Source organism: Rutilus rutilus (genome assembly GCF_951802725.1).
Source record: "Rutilus rutilus genome assembly, chromosome: 23".
NCBI lineage: Eukaryota > Metazoa > Chordata > Actinopteri > Cypriniformes > Leuciscidae > Rutilus > Rutilus rutilus.
Window position 1 is genome coordinate 2375001 of NC_140233.1, and position 21023 is coordinate 2396023.

Sequence of the window (21023 nt, forward strand, 5' to 3'; positions counted from 1 at the left end):
ATATTCACAGGATGAGATGAATCTTATTGCTCAACATACCCGAGTGTGTTCAGTGTGCAGTTTGGGTTCTTCAGTAGATCAGAGAGCATCTTGAGTCCTGAGTCTCGCAGGGGATTGCTGCTCAGATCCAGCTCTCTCAGGAGTGAGGGGTTTGAACGCAGAGCTGAAGCCAGATAACCACAGCCTTCTTCTGTCACCTTACAGCTCTGTAATCTACAAACACACACAGAAACACTGAAGATATCTGAGACTGACATCAGAACTCACAACAAAAGCTTGTTAAATCTGCTGAATAATTACACATCCATTTAATATAAACTGATAAGAGATCTTTCTTTCATAAACTATAAGTTCTGCTGAAAGGAGAATATGGTTCTGATCAGATCTATACAGCAGATCCTGAGGCAGAGATGTTCACAAGTCTTTCATCTGAAGTCCGAGTCGAGTCTGGAGTCTTTTCATGCCTTACAAAAAAAAGAAAATCCTATTTTTATTCTAGCTGTATTATATAGACAAAATATATGATAATAATAATAATTCTTATTATAATAACTTTATTTTTATATAGCGCCTTTAAAGCAGCTTCTCAAGGCACTTAACATGATAGAACAAGCAAAAAAAAATCAACAGAGAATTTTTATATAAAAAATAAAAAACAACAGACTGGAGAATAAAAGTCAAGACAAGCAAGGAAAAGCCAACCTAAAAAAAATTGTTCTTAAAGGTGGGGTATGTGATTTGCAAAACGGCCGGCAGATTTTGGAAATACACAACTCAAATGGTCCTACCTTCTTTCCTTTGACTCCACCCATTCGAAGAACATGGACATGGATGGGGGGAGGGGGGGATGGTACGACCATTTGATTGACGCACTTACTGTCCAATGATTCTAGGTAGTCTTGGAAATGATTGGCTGGAGTTTTTCGAGTCCTTCCCGTTCCACAGATGATTAAATTACTTAATTTTCATTTCAGTGCTTCTAACTCAGTGGCTGTAAGTGGGTTAGGAATAAGATTTCAAGTGATTTTCAAAAAATGGCCAAAAAAGAGAATCACATACCCAACCTTTAAATAAGATTTAAAACATATTTAGATTCTGTGCATCTCTAATATGAGGAGGGAGTGCATTCCAGAGCCTAGGAGCGCAGGATGAGAAAGCCCTGTCTCCTACAGAACGCAACCGTGTCTGTGGGACTGCCAATAGACCAGCTTGTGTGAGGAGCGTAAATGGCGTTTGGGAGTGTATAAAGTTAAAAGTGCAGACAGATACTGAGGGGCTAGGCCATGCAGTGCCTTATATGTGAGCATAAGAATTGACGGGGAGCCAGAGCAACGACTTCAGAGTTGGTGTAATATGCTCATTTCTCCTGACTCCAGTCAGGATCCTTGCAGCTGAAGTTTGCACACATTGCAGTTTGTTAAGCATGTTTTCAGGAACCCCAGCAAGAAGGGCATTGCAATAGTCAATGCGTGAAAAAACAAAGGTATGATCTATTATCTGTTTTGTTTGTAATAAAGGTTCTAAGATGTAAGGGATAATGTAAATCTAGCTTGTTACTTTATAACCCATTACAATGTACAAAACAATCGTCCTGGCAACAAAACCAGTGTTCATTTTCAATACAATCTCTAAGTGGACACAAGATGGCGCCACTCAAGGTTTGAAAAATCTCCCTTTAGGGACGTCCTCGTTAGTAAATCTGGTATAAAATTAAAGTAATTAAAGTTAACCACAGCCTTCTTCTGTCACATCACAGAACTGTAATCTACAAACACACACAGAAACAATGAAGGTATCTGAGACTGACATCAGAACTCACAACAAAAGCTTGTTAAATCTGCTGAATAATTACACATCCATTTAATATAAACTGATAAGAGATCTCTCTCATTCATAAACTAAGTTCTGCTGAACTTTGAGTAATTTCATTTGTTGAAATTTTAACTTGCCTACATTTTAAAGCCCAATACATTTTACACAGACAAATCTCCTCTTGTTAAATGATGAGCTTGCTCGTGCCGGCCGCTCTAACCAGTGATAAACACAACGAGAACTGTTTGACCCTTTTGAATTAAACACTACTATGATATGGGAACCGTAAAGGCAGTTTCTAACTAGAAATACTGAAGAAATTATGAATTTACTTTTTTTTTTAAGAAATCATTTGGCCAAATATATTAAATATCTTCTTTTTTTAATGAAATATACTTGAATTAAAAAAGAAGTGTGTGTGTGTGTGTGCGCGTGTGTGTGTGTGCGTGTGTCTGTGTGTGTTGTGTTTGTGTGTGTCTGTGTGTGTGTCTGTGTGTGTGTGTGTGTGTGTGTGTGTCTGTGTGTGTGTGTGTGTGTCTGTGTGTGTGTCTGTGTGTGTGTGTGTGTGTGTGTGTGTGTGTGTGTGTGTGTTTGTGTGTGTGTGTGTGTGAGCCACTACAAATTAAGTCAAAAGGAACAAATATTTAATTAATAATCATATTAAATAAAAATAAATCTACACAATTTCATTATAGTCAGTAGAATTTGTACGAACGGAAACTAAAAATGGTAACAAAAAGAGAAAAGGAGGTGTGGTTTTGGGTGACGGAGAACGATAAGAAAAGAGGAAGAGAAAGTAGAAAGGAGGAAGTAGAGAAGTGGAAGGAGAGTCTGGTCGGGAAGTTGAATCCGCGTCTGGAAAAGTCTGAGGGAAAACGAGGCCGTTGTTGCAGCGTGTCGTGAAGTGCTCTGTGTTGGATTATTGTTCATGTCGACAAAGTCTGAGCGTCTGCATTGTGGAATACTGGCGTATGGACGCGTATGCGATGATTGAGTGACTGATCGAGCTGGAACCGGGACGCCGCGGGTGAAAACCAACGCCCAGGGGCGCCACCCGGAGTTTCGGGCCCATGACAAAAATATCCCATTGGGCCCCTTCAGCGCAGCTGTTGACACCACATCTCTAGGACCTACTGTCCCATCAAAAGCTTTACATTACTCTAATCAAAGGCTTGCAACTGTCTTGCTTCTTGTAGTTCAATACTAGCACAATATTTACTGCTGGTGATTTGTAAATGCAAGTCTGCATGCCGTTCACTATTTGATGCAAGATTAAAAGCCACCATAGAAATGTCATTAAGGCAATCCTTTACAGTCTCAATGTATTTTTATTGTAAAATTAATGACAGATTAAAAAAAAAAAAACTAAATATATATGAACTTTTTTTTAATTCAAATAAATTAACATCATCATCTCAAAACAATGAAAACAGCAGATTTTTTAAGATAACTGCACATATATGCCAACAACAAAATAAAGTATAAACGGTATTTCCACATCGGGGTTATTATAGTGCTACAAACCAGATCAAGTGATCACTAAATCAATAGGTTTAGGTTTGTAATGATGGGAATAATAAAGTCTGTATCTATAGATGTCATTTAATGGACAAAATTCAGTCTAAATGAACGCATCAAACTGGATTATTTTAATATTGTCTGTACAGGTTGAGGTAAGCTACTACTGGTTTCTAACTGCATCCGGCACAGACAGGAGGTTGTTTTTTTATTTATTTTTATTTGTCATAATGGTCATTATGTGAGAAAATAATTTGTGTTTGATTTATGTCATTAATAAATATTTCATTTTCTTTTTTGTTATGGGAAAAAGAGCAAGAGAGACAGGGAACCCCACTCAGACTCCCTGGAGTGATGCTAACTCATTACCAGTGTTGCTCACCTTCTTCGCTGGGACTGGGAGGGGCAGTTATGGGGAGACTGGGAGGGGCAGTTATGGGGAGACTGGGAGGGGTAGTTATGGGGAGACTGGGGTGCTGCTGACTCATCTGTTGTATAGTCTGCTGAAATGGGCTTGCATATGAATATCTTGCTAAACGTTTCCCTGCACTGATTAAATGTTGATGAAATGTAGGCTAACACTAGCCTGCAGCTAGCTAGCTTATTTCACTATGGACAACAGGTTAATACCACTCAGACTAAAGGCTGCCCACCTTTCTTGGGGAAAAACTGGGTTACAGACTGACACCCTTTCTTTTGTCTTTCCTCTCTCTCTTTTCTCTCTTTCCTTTGTTGAAAACCAGATTTTATTTTACTATACAGCATTGTGGTCTCTGTGTTTCTGGCGCACCGACTGAAAAGTTTCTGTTCAAACAGCAAGTTTAAACACCGCGCACGCTAATGCAGGACCGAACCATTTCATGCAGATACAGGGGGGTGGTCGGTCAATATGAATGTTTACTTTTTGGTCAATGGGCGGGGATATTTAACTTTTATTGCCAAAATAAGTAAAATCAAAGACATCATTCATGTTATTATTATTAGAAATATACTCAATGATGATGGTTTATTTAGTGTATAAAATATAATCAAAAATTTCAATTAGTTTTTACTTATTTGTTGGGGCCCCTGTCAGTCAGTTCCGCTAACCCCGCTGGACCTCTAGGTTGAAAAATCGTCAATGCAAGTGAATGTGAGCAAATAATTATTTTCTGGTCCCGTTTGAATTTTGCCATGAATGTGAACATATGTTGTCTGTGAATTTTTAATTTAATTTTTTGTGAAAAGAAGGCTACAATTTAGCGGGTAGAAGTTTGATACGGTTAGACTTTGTGTGAGAGCACTTTGTGGACTAAGGAATAATCAAAAACACTAAATACTTCTCTCTCTTCCTGCAAAACATCAAACGACCCCACTCTTTCATTAGAAACGATTATTATCCCCTCTATCTGTTACTAAAAATATTATTTGATTTAATTTCGCTTTTATTATAAATTTACTTATATTTTGAACTGTTTTTGGATTATTTTTGTTGTAGTTTTCTTTGGTCTAATTTTGAACTTTTGTCAGTCTGTGCGCAACCGCGCCGGTATTTCAGTTTAAACAAACTGATTTATTTATTTGCTAATTTCTGAGAGTTTACTGCTGGACACTGAGTGATTTAATTTTTTTTTGTTGTTGGTGAAAAATTATATGAATGGACTTAATGAAATCAGCAAGACTCTTGTTGTGGTTTTCTGTGTTTTCCGCAATCGGAGAATAAAATTGTTTGTCAGTTTATTTAACGAGTTTGCTTGCCCATAAAATCTTTCAGATATTAGGTTAAACTTATTTGGCTTGCTGTCCACTGAAGAGGGGCTCGATGAAGCAGCTTCAACTCGAGCTCTGATATACCCCCCAGTGGCTAAATGTAGGATATGATAATTGAAGGGCAAGGTACCGGAGATGAAGGTGGAGTTTGGGGAGGTGGAGGGATACTGGAACAGCTTGATGCTAGAGAGAGGTAAGCGGCTGCTTATATACTCAGGCTGTTTATTGAAAGATTAGATGGGCTCACTCCTCCCTAACTTGCGTTTAGGAACTTCATTTAAACTTTCTGGCGCCCAATGTGAACATTTAAAAGTTGACTAACTCACCGTGTTTCTGTGTGTATGTGTGTGTATGAGAAGTGTGTGTGTTTGTGTGTGTGAGAGAGAGAGAGTGAGAGAGAGAGAGAGAGAGAGAGTGAGAGAAAGAGAGAGAGTGTGTGAGAAATAGAGAGAGAGACAGAGTGTGTGTGTGTGTGTGTGTGTGTGTGTGTGTGTGTGTGTGTGTGTGTGTGTGTGTGTGTGTGTGTGTGTGTGTGTGTGTGTGTGTGTGTGTGTGTGTGTGTGAAAATGTGTCTGTGAGTTTGTATGAGAAGTGTGTGTGTGTGTGTGTGTGTGTGTGTGTGTGTGTGTGTGTGTGTGTCTGTGAGTTTGTATGAGAAGTGTGTGTGTGTTTGTGTGTGTCTGAGAGTGTGAAAGAGAGAGGGTGTGTGTAGGAGCCATAGTTAGAATTTTTGTGCACTACTAAAATTGAGATTATTTGTTTAATTCAAAATAGTTTAATTCACTTATTTTATATTTTTCTTTTATGTTTAATTTTTGGACTAACCTGGGGTGCGTTTCCCGAAAGCATCGTTAGCCAACTATGGTCGCAAGTTCCGTCGTTATCAGCAGTTCAACAATTTGGTGTTTCCCGAAACCATCGTTCAAACGAACATTCGCAAACAGCATCACAGAGTTGTGTGGTTGGAACGACATCTCTCGAGCTGTTATTAAAAGCATATAGTTTCTAGTTTACATGAGATGTAGACTGAATAAATCCTTATCTTTAGCAAAACAAGCAAGCTGACATTCAGTACAACCCGTGTTATTTATTTAGAATACATACAAATGTAATTTACGTCTTTTAGTTTGTAAAGAGATTTAAAGCACCGTTTTTGAAGACTGCGCATGTGGACATGTGAATCGGGAGAGACTCCTCTGCTAACCTCAACGGGCTAAAGAAAGTTTAAAAAGGATTAGCCCTTACAGTGTGTGTGTGTGTGTGTGTGTGTGTGTGTGTGTGAGAGAGAGAGAGAGAGAGAGAGAGAGAGAGAGAGAGAGAGAGAGAGGGTGTGTGTGTGTGTGTGTGTGTGTGTGTGTGTGTGTGCGTATGAAAATGTGTGTCTGTGAGTGTGTATGAGAAGTGTGTGTGTGTGAGAGAGAGTGTGAAAGAGAGAGGGTGTGTGTGTGTGTGTGTGTGTGTGTGTGTGTGTGTGAGAGAGAGAGAGAGAGAGAGAGAGAGAGAGAGTGAGAGAGAGTTTGTGTGTGTGTGTGAGTGAGTGAGTGTGTGAGTGTTTGTGTGTGTGTGTGTGTGTGTGTGTGTGTGTGTGTGTGTGTGTGTGTGTGTGTGTGTGTGTGTGTGATGGGTAGGTTTAGGTTTCGGTTTGTGTGTGTGTGTGTGTGTGAGAGAGAGAGAGAGAGAGAGAGAGAGAGAGAGAGAGAGAGAGTGTGAAAGAGTGTGTGTGTGAGAGCGAGTGTGTTAGTATGTGTTTGTGAGAGTGTTAGACAAGAATTCTTTTCGCTGTAAATTATCAAGTTTTTTATTTATTATGGTTTTATATATCTACATACTGTTGGATACCACATTTCCAAGTAAATACCACACTTTTTTAGGGTTACTTTAACTTATTTATTGAAACTGTTATGTTTCAATAAATAAGCTAAATCCCCAAAACCAACCCACCGGCCCACCTCAACTTTTCGATTTGATAATGCGGCCCGCGAATGAAACTAATTGAATAGCCCTGGACTACAGCATGTTATATGAACGTGTGTGTGTGTGTGGGACAGAGGGGAACACGGGAGCATCGGGAGTATTCTGCCCATCATAAATCAAATTCAGTTGCTATTTATTTTTAAATATAATAATCAACACTCAAATAACAAATTGTATGCAAACATGTAAACTGCACAAGGCATTTTTGCTCTGACTTCTAATATAAAATTATGTATTTACTCCAATTTGTTGTTTAAATATAATCATTTACACACTGGCTGTCATTTTCATGACAGATATTTTAAACATACATTAAATAATCAAGACATCACTAACAGGCTAAATCAAATATAATGAATATGTAGGCTAATATAGTGCATATATTTAGCAAAATAGCACATTTCTCTGGCGAACAAGTTCACACTGAATGACTTGCCTGAGGTAAATGTAATGTGACGAGGGATATTGTTTTAAAGCTATTTTACTGATGTCTCTCCGCCGTTGAAACACTGGTTTGGCGATTACACAAGATATAATATATTTCAGTAAGTTGGACTATATCTTTCAACACACGTACCTTCAGGTGTTCATTCATGTTTATTAGGAAGAGACTGTAGTGTTCACTCGCGTGCTGCTTAAACTGAGCCGCCTATATATATATATATATATATATATATATATATATATATATATATATATATATAACACATATATACAGTATATAGCTGACATATATATTTGTTGTATGATATAATACGGTCAGATTAACTACTAACAGAGAAATGGCACTTTGTTTATCTTAGAAACGTACAGCAAGATTTGACGCCATCTGTCGTGCATGGGCATAATGGGGAGAAAACATCCCTATTGCAATACATGCTTCATTGACTTCATCATCATCATCTTGCTTACAGTGATACACTTTATTAATAAAATATACAATGTACAGGCAGATAGATGAACCCAGAATATGAACGCAATGTGCAAAGTTTCATGTAAATTGTTTCCCCATAGGAAAAAAAAGTAAAACAATTAACATGCAATTAAGCGCATAGTATTCAGATTCTGGGTTCATCTGCTTGCCTGTATATATTAAGCATCATCAATGCGGTGTGTACTGAGTTTGATATATTAAAATCACTGTCTTTGAGCATTAAGGCATGTTAAGCATTTTCATGTTGAGCGTTTTATAATGTCATACTCCGTTTTTAGTGGATGAAATACTGAGGTGGGTGTTGTATAAGAATGAGCTCAAACCTCAGTATCTTCAGCTGACAGTGTGTGCTCTTCAGTCCATCAGAGAGCAGCTTCACTCCTGAATCCTTCAGGCTGTCATTACGACTCATGTCCAGCTCTATCAGGGGTGAGTTTGGTGTCTGCAGGGCCAAAGCCACAGTTTCACAGCAGGAGTCATGGAGACCACAGTGGGAGAGTCTGTAAAAACAGGACATTTGTCCATGGCATGTATTGTGTGTTCATCTTGTAGGAACAGTGTTTGTAGTAACAGTGATATGTTATGTCATGTTCTTTGTGAACATTCAAGCTTTCTGCAAAAATATAAATGTCATATATGCTGGAACTGATGTGACAGTCAAGTGAAAATAACGTTCAAATTGATGTCTATAAAATCACTGTTTAGTAAATCTATTTTAGTAAATACAGACTTTACTCTCTAAAATCAGTTAAAACATGATACTTCACTCTGCATCGTGCGCTAAAACTTGATTTTCAGAATTAAAAAACTTTGATTAAACAGCAAGTTTCTTACTCTGCTTTTCTGCAGCATCTCACAGCTGGCAGGAGATTCATGCGGCCTCCCAATGATGTCCAGTACCTCCACAGGATGAGCTCCTCCAGCACCTCCTCTGACATCAGCTGTACGTAAGCCATCAATGAGCACATGGAAGACGAGAGGTATTCTTCTGGAGATGATCTGAAGTATCTTTGTATTTCTGTATATAATGAATTGTCATTGAGCTCCAGTAAGCAGTAGAACAGGTTGACTGAAGTTTCAGGTGAGATGGTTTTGTTCCGGTTTTGTAATTGTTCTTTAATGTGTTTGGTTATTTCTTTGACGCTGTCTTTGCTGTCTTCAGTGTGTTTGAACAGGCCGTTGAGCAGTTTCTGATTCGATTCCAGTGAAATTCCCAGCAGAAACCGTACAAATAGGTCTAAATGTCCTTTCTGACTTTGCATTGCTTTCTCAACAGCCTTCTTTAGTAAATCATCTAAAGCAATATTTTTGTCTGGCATTTTGAAGACAGACACACTCTTTTTCTTCTTGGTTTTGAACAGTCTTGCAAACTGAAAACATAACCGACGGTTATTTCTGTCTGGCTTGTCGATGTGGTCAGGTCTGACCTCGTTTTGTGTTTCTTCACTGAAAAACTTCAGCCCGTCCATGTTCTTGTCCAGGTAGCAGAGGAACACGTGCACTGCAGCGAGGAACTCTTGAACACTCAGATGCACGAAGCAGAAGACCTTCATCTCATGAAGTCCAGCTTCTTGCTGAAAGATCTCAGTCAGCATTCCTGTGGACTCAAAGTCTTCACTCACATCAATACCACATGCTGTCAGATCCTCCTCATAGAACACTATGTTTTCCTTCTTCAGTTGTTCAAACGCCAGCTTAGCTAACTTCTCAATCATTGTTTTATTGGAATCTAAGAGCTTGACACGTTCTCTTTCTGTTTTTCTGTCATGCTTCTGGCTCTTCATCTTCATCTGTATCAGCAGGAAGTGGATGTACATTTCAGTGAGTGTCGTGCTGATGTTTTCTGCATTGTTCCTAATGGGGACGTCCTGAAGAACAGTGGCTGTGATCCAACAGAACACGGGAATGTAACACATGATGTAGAGACTACGAGATTTCTTAATGTGTGAGATCATCCTGGAGGCCTGAGTCTCATCTTTGATTCTCTTTCTGAAATACTCCTCCTTCTGCTGGTCAGTGAATCCTCGCACCTCGGTGAACAACCCTACATACTCCGGAGGGATCTGATTGGCTGCTGCTGGTCGTGATGTCACCCAGACGTGAGCTGATGGAAGCAGAGTCCCGTTCACCAGACTTGTAAATAGTTCATCTACAGATGATCGCTCCTCAACACTCGTCACCATTCCACTGACAAAATCCAAAGTCAGTCGACTCTCATCCAGTCCATCAAAGATAAACGCAAGCTTACAACTATATATCTCACATATCTTTGCTGTTTCCAGTTTCTTCAGTTCTGGATTAAATCTCTGTAGAAACTCATGCAGACTGAGTTTCTCTGTGTCTTTATTGCAGTTCATCTTTCGGAACGGAAGCAGGAAAACACAGTCTATATCCTGATTGGCTTCTCCTTCTGCCCAGTCCAGAATGAACTTGTGCACTGAGACAGTTTTTCCAACGCCAGCGACACCTTTGGTCAACACAATCTTTTTCTTATTTTTGTTACGACTAAATACATCATTGCATTTGATTGGCCTGTTCTGTGATTTCTGAGGTTTAATGGCTTTATCAATCTGCAGAATCTCATGTTCTTGATTTACTTCTCTAAGTTCCCCCTCCGAAATGAAGAGTTCTGTGAAAACATCCCTGAGATCTGCTTCATTTTCCCTTTTACCCTCAAAAATGTGTTCTACTTTCTCCTTCATGTTCATTTTGTGAGTTTCCAAGAATTCCTGCAGCCAGAAATCTGTTATGAAAAAATATAAATAAACATGAAAAAGTGTGAACAAAGAAAATTACTTTCACTAGACTAAACACTAGAAAATATTTTTTCACAATAGAAAGATTATCATTAAAACAAACAAATGTTTTAATGTATTTAAAATGTATAGTATAGTATAGTATAGATCTGTTCAGTGCTGATATATCAATATACATCAAATACGCTAAAATCATTTCTGATAACTCTATAAGGGCGTATAAGGAAGAAAAAAATTCCCTGAAAATTCAATGCATTAAAATGATTTTTTTTTTGCTTCAAATACATGGTTCATTATTTTACTTCCATATGTGTGTAAGGTTAATTCACCTTGTTTTCTTGTGTGTTTCTCAGCTGCTTCTGGTGATTCCTGCACTGTGAAGAGAGAAAGGAATGAGACTTTATGTTCATCAAGTATCCTGAAAATGGCACTGCATCGTGTTTCCACTCTTCATTAAGCAGCACAAGTATTAAACTATCATTTGAACTATCAACTAAATCATATAAGAATGATTTCTGAAGGATCATGTGACTCTGAAAATTCAGCTGTGAAAGTTTTCCTGTGACCGCAACATAGGAAAAATATTCCAATAGAAATATATTCTAATAGAAAAGTTATTTTAAAATATTTCACAATATTTTAACTATTTTTGATAATTTAATGCAGCCTTGATGTATATAAGAATCTGCTTTGAAAATAATCTGAATTTTCAGTATGTCTATGAATCTAAGTTGCCTCTCGTTCTCTATTCTCTCTTTTATTACCTTCAGTGTACTTGTTCTCCAACTCTTTAGCGAGCTGGTTCTGGTTCATCTTCCTCAGGATGTTCAGTGTTTTCTTCACAGCTTCTTCCGGTCCAAAACAGGCCTTCATTATATCCACTATATCAGTGACACCAGCATCCTCCAGTTTACCAGCTCCAACGGCTCCATCTTCTTTTAAGAGCCACTTAAATTTCTTTAGATCATCTTTTTTCAGGTTTTCTAGTGTAAATAGCAGCTCAGTTGCCATCGTCCTTCATGGACTGTTGGAGAAAAGGAAAAGTATTTAAATAGTTGCTTTTTATAGCAGAGATATTTGCAATATGTGCAAATAGATGTGTGTAATGAAATGACAGACACTGTGATCAGATCAATTATTATGAAACATTTTCTTAAATCTAAATTATCGAAATTCTTAATTATCTAAAACTAATTCTTCAGATTGTTATTCAGTTTAAGAGTCTGCGGTCATTAGTAGATTATTGTTTGTTCTGATAGATTCAGCTGAATGTTGGAGATTATTGACTCTCAACATGATTAGACTATGATTATACAAAGTTATTACATGGCTTGGTTGAATTCTAATGTAGACTGCGGTGTGTTATGTAAGGTGTTATATAATGGACACCTCGAAGGGCATTAACCCGCTTATACCATGGTCACTTACGAAAGAAAGAAATATTTAATCAATTAATAATACTTTAATGTGTTTTAGAGTAAAAATTGTGAGGGTTTTTATTTATTAAGTCGAGCGCACTATTTAATATCTCCCGTATCCAGGCGACCACAGCAGTTGATCAGTGAGTTTGAGCCAGCGCAATCATTTAGAACTGTCATCAGGCAAATTGAGGGGACGCCTTTCCTAGGTGTACATTATCACTTTTTAATGGACACCCTGCAGCCAATCAGAATCGAGTATTCACCCAGACCATGGTATAATTCTTGATATCAGACCCGCTGCGAAGTATAACACACCGTTGCCATGAAAAACAGAGTGTTGCTATGGACGCAGGATTCTAACGCAGAGACGGAACGGACTATTCCGGAATTCCGGACTATTCTATTCTTTAGCGGAAGCAATACAATCATTTTCAATTATTAATAAACTCCTTTTTAAATCAATATTTTGTGTCAAATTATTGATTTGTTTGGTGGGTAGCCATGTAATAAGTGGGATAATGTAGAGTGAGGCGGTTGTTATAGCGAATACAACCCCTTCAGGATTCAAGGGACCCGATCAGCCTGTCTGGGTTGTATTCGCTATAACAACCGCCTCGCTCTACATTATCCCGTTCATAAGAAGTACTTTCACATTTTGTCATATTCTTCTTGGAAGACTTGTCTTGTACATTTCAGACCAGACTGGAATAAAATGAATAAGGTGACACTGAAAATACTAAAAGTTACAATATTGAATGTTGAATTATAATAATTTATACTAAAAAATTATGAGTAATGGAAAAAAGTTTAACATTTTCCCAGTATCCAGTTATTCTAGTTATTCCAGTTCTGTACTATCTGAAGAACCACACACACACACACACACACACACACACACACACACACACACACACACACACATACTCTTTCACACACATCCAACTGGATGAGACAAACACTCCATCATGTGACCACATAAACAGCAACAGGCTACTTGTGGGAATTAAATATAGAAATTAAACCATATAGTTTTATGTCCTTTTGCAATCCATGACGTCACGTATGGAAAGGGGTTGAACCGGGTAAGCGGCGGGCCGACAAGTAGGGCAGTCGTGGTGAAGGATTTGCGGTAATTTTGAGAGGCTCAATAGCGCGGTATGCGGTATTATCGCTATTTATATATTTGTTTTGATTTATTTGTTGCTATATAAATAAGTGTTACGATGTGGTCAGCAGGCACAAAAACAAGTACATTTTCAGTAACCAATGTAGCCGAAACTAAACAGCGTCTCTGCGCATTGAAAGGCTGTCACTCAGCACGCTGTCACATTGTTACGGCAACAGACTGTCTTTGAGTGAGTCATTAAACCATTCATTCAACGAACACGTTCAAAAACGCTGATTAATGAATCAGCGTTTTTGAACGTGTTCGTTGAATGAACGGTTAGATAGATGTAATGAAACAAGGTGTTAATTATTTTTAACTTTGAGCTCCACTTTTCAAGGCTCAGCTGACCAGCAATGCGTTGCATGGGTAACGCTGAAGCTTCACTTAATAGAGTCCAATGGCATTGATTCAATGCGTGACTCGCTGATTTCTGTTTGCCGCGGCTTTCTCGCGCTGTGGATGCTGACCAGCACTGACACTGTCGCCATTCATGGTAAATGCCCTTAAACGTTAAAAGGATGACAAGACAAATATTTCGCTTTCCTTGGACACGGCAACCTTTTCACGAATATGACTTGACCTCAAAAACAGACGCAGGTCATCGCACGCGCTCAGTCGATCTCTCTCATTCACTGTCTGTTTAGGCTTAAGTGCAAATCCACGAAGCCTCTGTACAAATCACCACGATAAAATCAGTCTTGTTATCATTATTAACTTATTTAACATTCAATACACATGCACGAAGTTCAAAACAAGAAGGGTATAGCCTTTTGAAAAAGGAAAACACGCAAATATCGCGGTTACTTGCATTCCTCTGCGGTTGGCTTGTCAGTAGCGCGGTACTACAATATTGCGGTTATCGCGACAGCCCTACCGACAAGGCAAAGGAAGAGTAGGGAGGAGATGGTAGAGGGGAGAAGAGACGCCCTGTTTGCTGTACAGATTAAGTTCATCTGGGAAAAGCCCCTCTCACACTCAGCACTTGAGATGGGGACAGTGTTGACCGCAGCCAAGAGGTAATTCAGTTCATCTGGGATTAATGTCACGGTATTCCCTGAATACTTCACTCTCCCCGAACAGCGCGTCACCGTCCTGTGGCCAATATTGTGGATAAAGCACTTTTAAATCATCAATTAGCTTGTTGTATCCTGTTTGGTCTTTCCCCTGTGATAACATCCCCTAGCTCCCAAAAAAAGTCCTCTGGTCCAGGGTTTTGTCAGTGAGCCGCCCTGCATGCAGCGGTACACCCTGAAAGGAGTTCTCCTCGACCCCGCGCTGGCTCAATAGGCTGTATCGACCGGGCCGCTCAGACATAGCCTCGAACACCCTGATCTGTCGGCAAATGGTTTTATGTGGCATTATGATATTGCATTCTTGTTTTTGGAGCTCTAGAGACAGCTCTGACAGTTCTTGCAGTGCGTCAAACATGAGTCCTAAATTGTAAACAAAGGCATGGGATGAAAGGCGCTTTGCCATGCCATTTTAGCTTTCCGGAGCAGAATCCTCCGCTGCGTGAGTAAAATGTCTGTGGAGGGCAGGATAACTTCTCCACACAGCTTCGACTGTTCTGAGACCCGACCAATCTTACACAATTGAATGTTCAAACCTTCAGCACACTCTTTGAGCTCCACTCGGTTTTTGTTTGATGTGCTGTACAATGCGTAAAGTTTATCCATGAGGATTTTGAAATTATTTATAGCCCCCATTTCTTTCATCACATCACCAACTGCAAGCTCAAGTCGATGCGCAGAGCAGTGCCACACCATGATGTTTGGGAAGCAGGTTTTTAAGTCGAGTTGCCACCCCACTCTTGCGTCCGAGCATCACTGACGCACCTCGTCTATGCCTCGTCTAAGTTTGAGTGATCTAAGGCATCCAACAGTTTGCGGACAATGCCTTCTGCGGCAAAATCATCGAACTCCACAAGATCAAAGAATATGTTCTCGGGCGATTCCATCTCTGGCAACTGCATTCGTAAATACACGATTAATGCGCTCTTTTTATTTAAGCCTGTGGCCTCATCCAACATGAGTCTGATTTTTAGGGCACAAATGACAACCCTCTCAAGCAGTTTTCTTTTCATGTCAGTTGCAATATGCTGTTGTATATGAGAACATGCCACGTTAAGAGTGGAGAATCCTCCCCATATCCACACCATTAATTTCCTGACGGTCTATTTCATGTTCAAAGCCGTGAGCTGGCCTGTGACGCTTGGCCTCCTTGTAAGCGGTGCGAAAAATTCTGGCAGTCGTTTGCACCTGGTCGCTTTGGATATTGATTACTGCGTTTACCAATTTCATTTGCTTTATCACAAATATTTGATGCCATTACATGTGCTTTAGTACTCCCATGCTCAAAAACCTTTTTCCTTAAGGCTCTTTGCTTTTTTCTTAAATCGGGCGCAGAAGATGTCACTGAGCCCGAGATCCATTCACACCGGCAGTTTTTTCCGGACCGAGTTATCCCACTTTTTTACAAATGGCACAGCCCAGTCCAGTTTTGTCCATTATAAGCCCAATAAAAAAGGTTCCAGATCCAACGTCGGAGGTGACGGAACATGTTTCGGCGTGTTCTGGCTCAAATTAAGCCCTGGCTAGCACCACACATGACAAACAATTTCTTACAGTTTTTTTTAATTACTTAAAGCCTACAATATTTTTGTTAACCCTCATATGACCTTAGTTTCCTGTTTACACTCAGTGCATTTGGGGTCTATATGACCCCAAAGATGCACAGAGCTTTTGTACAAGAAATATACATTTTAATAATACAAATTATATATCATTTTTTTCGTTTACTTCTCATCTATATTTTTATGCTGTGTTTTGGGGGATATGAAGTACTTTTTTACCTATTTACTGCAAAATTCCTGAACTACACCATTAGCATACGTATGAAATATAACATTTTTATGAAAAAAAACACATTTATGATGATCAAATTCAAATATGAGTGGTTTCTGGATATTGATCTAGGCGTTAGATGCAGAATTCTGCCATCTGGTGGTTAGATGTGATTTTGTAGATAATATAGTTTTAGCCACAAAGTGTAATTACCATATACTTCCAGCAGAGGCCACATAGAGATCCATTCATTTTTCTGGATGTGACTTATTGCTCTTATAACAGCTTTTTTTATGAATTATATATTTAAACATTTAAAAATACATTAAATCAGTATTTTGTCAAAGTTTAGAAAAAAAAAATTTGTTATTTGAGGTCTTTTGAAGTGTCTTGTTATTGCAATAATGCTATATAAATTTGCAATAATGTCACATAAGTTGACACTAAAAGAAACTACTTGATTGCAATTGCATATTATTTCAATAATCGAAATGTATAAAATAATTAACTTTAGAATAAGAAATTAATTTTAAAAAAGTAAAAAAAAACTAAAAAAAACAGCTATAGGCAGATAGGAATAGGAGTGAAGAGTAAACACACTGTGTGTGTTTGTGTGCATGCAAGTGCATGTGTGTGTGTGTAATCATGCTCATTCCACTTCTTTTTTTTTCTCTAGTACCAGGCCTTCATTTATGTGTGAACATTTTTAGATTCATGCTGGAATTATTGATTTTATTTACCAATTTCACTAAAAATGCTCTCTTTTGCAGTCACACCTCTCTCTGTCTGTGTGTGTATTTGTGTCTGTGTGTGTGATAATGTTCATTCCACATTGCATTAGTGCTCTAGTACCAGGCCTTCATTTATATGTGAGAATTTTCAGATTTATGCTGGAATTATTGATTTTATTTGTCAATTTCTATAAAAATGCTTTCTATTAGAGTCACACTTGTGTGTGTGTTTGTGTGCGCGAGCATGTGTGTGTGCAAGTGATCATGTTCGTTCCACATTGCATTTGTGCTCGAGTACCAGGACTTCAATGTGGTATTGAAATTTTCAGATTTATTCTGGATTTATAGATTTTTTTTGACAAATGAAAAATAAAAAAACAATTTTTTTCGATTTTCCCATTCATTTCAATGTGGGGTCATATTGACCCCAAAGGTCATGAGTGTGACTTTTTTTTTTTACACACCTTTAGAACAACCGAATCAAGCCCATTTTTTTTGTGTGTGTATAGATAGGTAATGTAGAAAAAGTCACCAAATTTTATTCCACTGAGATGAAGGGAACCATTTTTTTTAATGAAAGAAAAGTCGCTTGGGGTCATATTGACCCCAAAGCACAACAACTACGCTAGTGGATCCCAAAAACACATTTAAACACAAGTAACAACACGCACACACCTAAAACAAAACTGGATAGTTCACCATAAAACAAAAATTAATTCGCCCTGGAGGCTGGAGTTCTAATGCGGTTTGAGCTTCTTTGCTTCATGATCACAAAAGGTCCAAGGAGGATTGTATTTCCTGCTCTCGCTCGTCCATTTAATGTGAATAGCGACCAGCATAAATTTTTTCAAAAAGACACAGCGGTAGGGAACAGCGGGACACAAAGTAACGCTTTTTGACTTTCTCAGTTTGTGTAAATCTACTTATGGTTCAGAGTATTTATTTTTTCCCACATTAATTTTCCACATGTCTAGTACAATTATGTGTTTTTGTTTTATTAATACAGTATATACTTTTTTCTTGACATACCCCGAAAGAATGGAAGTGAAATGTGACAACATGCCCCATAGGGGGGGTCCATTGTAACATGTGTGGGGCACATTGTAACATAACATATGACAGCTTAAAATGTTATCTGATCTAATAAAAAAAATATACAAAACAAACTAAAATATTTTCTAAATAAAATACAATTAAAAAACTTTTTCATATAAAATAATGGCAATTTTTAATAATTAAATATAAACTCATTTTTGAGTTTTGACTACAAACACATGAAAACACAGCTATAAAACATAGTTCAAAACAAATAAATAATTAGTAATTTCTGAACATTGACTCTCAGTCTTTATTCACCTTTTTCTCACGTTTTCTCAATAAAATGAATAAAAGTGTAGAATATAATAGCATATTTCTAATATGCAGTGTTACAACATGCCCCGCCTGCACAACTGGGATTTAAACCCGGCTAGTGTCTTCTGCTAGTTAGCGAGGCATTAAAGAACTATCTCAACTGTTAAATAACATCTTGGAGATGCATGTGCGAAAGTATTTAAAACAAGCGTGTTACAACTAGCCCCATGTTAGGTTGTGCCCCGCGCTCCCCTATCGCAGAATGATCGTATGATATGTGCCGTAGGCTATATTCTAAGTGTTCTGGTACGATATGAGATTTTATGTATTATGACTCGCCCAGAAAAACACACAATTTGCGAGAAATGAAGATTAAGAAAAATACAACACAATATATATTCCACATCTTCTTCTCTGATGTGAATAAACATGTTGTGTTTGACATAACAAGTAGTTTTCGTGCTCACATCTGTCATTCTGTGACAGTTCCTTGACTTTTGGGGGGGATTTCTAGGCGTTGTATTTACTTAAAGCTGCAGTCCGTATCTTTTTTGGGTTAAAAATTATCCAAAATACATTTTTGAGCAAGTACATAACCAGCCAGTGTTCAAAACTCTCTGCTTGCCGTAGCTCGATTCAAAACGGTAAGCTTGTAGTCATAGTCTGTGATCTTATGTGATCACTGTAAACATGACACTTAAACATTGATCAGTAACTTAAAATATTTCCTAACTTACCTTGAATAATGACAATATTTTCAGATGTTTCTTTTTCCTCCTCTGAAATGGCACCTCGATCATCAAAAGCACTGAACTTTCTTTCACTCACGTGTTCTCATGAAGAACTGTGTGTTTCACTGCAGAACTGGTTTTTCAGGAGTCAAGTGAGATACTGTAAAACTGTGAGAGAAAAACATCCATTCAGGGAAACAAACACATATCTGTGTATTTCCATGGAATCTTTCCATTGACTTCTATTGATTTTATACTGAGATAATATTTTCTATCTTCTACACCTAAACATAATCCTCACAAAAAACTTTTTATTCATTAATTAAAACATTATTTTGTATGTTAATTAATTTCTTTCCCTCATTCATTTAAATTGAAAACACTAATTTTATGTTTCTTGTTTTGAAAAAGAACAAATGATAGTCTAGAAAATTCTGTGTTTTGATTGGCTGACCAAATCTTTTTACTAATTAAGCCCTATTGACATAGCAATGTAAATAATTTTACGCTCATTAGTAGATTATTGTTTGGTCTGATATATTCAGCTGAATGTTGCTGATTATTGAGTCTCAACATGATTAGATTCAAGAAGTAGTTTCATATTTTGTCATTCTCAAGACCAGACTGGATTAAAAAGAATAATGTGAGACTGAAAATACTAAAAGTTTCAATAATGATTGTGAATGATATTAATTCATACTAAAAATTACGAGTAATGAAAAAAAATTTGTTTAATATTTTCTTATATATATATAATGTTTTAATAATCAAATACATAATCAGATAATCAAAATTATATAAAAAACAACATTTGATTTTATATAAATATTTTTATTTCATTTTATGAAGTGCAGTCATACAGTGTCACAAATGAACTTTTTGATGGTACAGCCACGGGCAAGTCTACAAACAGAACAGCAATCCACAGACATCTCTCATCCTAACCATAATACATTTGCAAATGACCAATGCATTAAGATAAATAAATAAATACAATAATAATAAAAGTAAGGAAAATATATGATATTCAGAAAAGAAAAGAAAATGAAAATACACAACATAAAAGTGTGCACAAATGTGCATGCAAAAATTACATAAATACAATTCTGCATATCATTCATATCAAATGAAAATGTAGGGCAATGGATGACCATTTATTTAGGAATACGTCTGCTTTCAGTTGTAATAATGCTGTTGTATGCTCCATGTTATAAACTTCTTGGATTCTTTCCCTCTATTGTGCAACCGTTGGAGGGTGTGGCTTCAGCCAGGATACCCAGGGGGCAAAGGGGGTTTAGCAGACATGGGCTGCTGTAAAAGGTTGTCATATAAAAATGAAATCTATGATGTCTGAGGATCACAACCTGGGTGGACAACCCGGTCAACAAGCTGCTGGAAACTTGTAATTAGGGTCAAAACAATGTTACCTCAAATTCGGCTTTAACTCCCAGAATCACCCAAACATGCTAAAACGGTTTAATTATATTCATGAATCGTGAGCCATATCTCCCTGATACTTTATGCTAGAAACAAACTGAGCACACCTTTAGAAAGAGTGGAAGATAAGCTTTCATCTAATGCCTTGATTGTACATGTAAGTAGAATGTAAGAGTTAACAATGCCTCTTAATTCATAGGTAGGCAAAAAAAAGAAAAAAATATTGAACATTCCATTTGTAATCGTTAGCATTCTTTTCCCTTTGTTGTTGTTACAATAAACAAATTACCATGTAAAGTTTACTTTTACTGGATGAAATCATATTTTGATTATTTTTTTTTTTTTTACTAACCAGACAGTCCTCATGGCACATAACACATTTAGAGGGAATTCAATTTCAAGCCTATAATAGCCTGTCAATTCAAACAAGATCCAAGAAAGAAGTTTACCATTAACTGGTGTTAATTGTATACTGCTCTGTTTCTGTATGTACAGTATATCGTTTGCATATTTATGCAATATCAATTATTTGTATTGCAATGTCTATTTCTAATATTCTTTCACAAGTGGGATAGCTTTATTTATTCTATTGAAAT

The 21023-nt window shown here is 37.5% G+C and overlaps 1 protein-coding gene across 1 annotated transcript in view; it reads right to left on the reverse strand.

The window, feature by feature from the left end:
* LOC311283212 (NACHT, LRR and PYD domains-containing protein 12-like) overlaps positions 1–19149 on the reverse strand; it is a 66642-nt gene extending 47493 nt beyond the window's left edge. The window contains exons 1-6 of the mRNA XM_084397512.1: positions 18997–19149; positions 11508–11767; positions 11073–11117; positions 8822–10730; positions 8311–8487; positions 40–213 (exon numbers count right to left, since the gene is read on the reverse strand). Of these exons, the coding sequence (XP_084253638.1) occupies positions 40–213; positions 8311–8487; positions 8822–10730; positions 11073–11117; positions 11508–11754 (2552 nt within the window). The 5' untranslated portion in view covers positions 11755–11767; positions 18997–19149. The remainder of the gene's footprint in view (positions 1–39; positions 214–8310; positions 8488–8821; positions 10731–11072; positions 11118–11507; positions 11768–18996) is intronic.
* Between the last annotated feature and the right edge of the window lie 1874 nt (positions 19150–21023).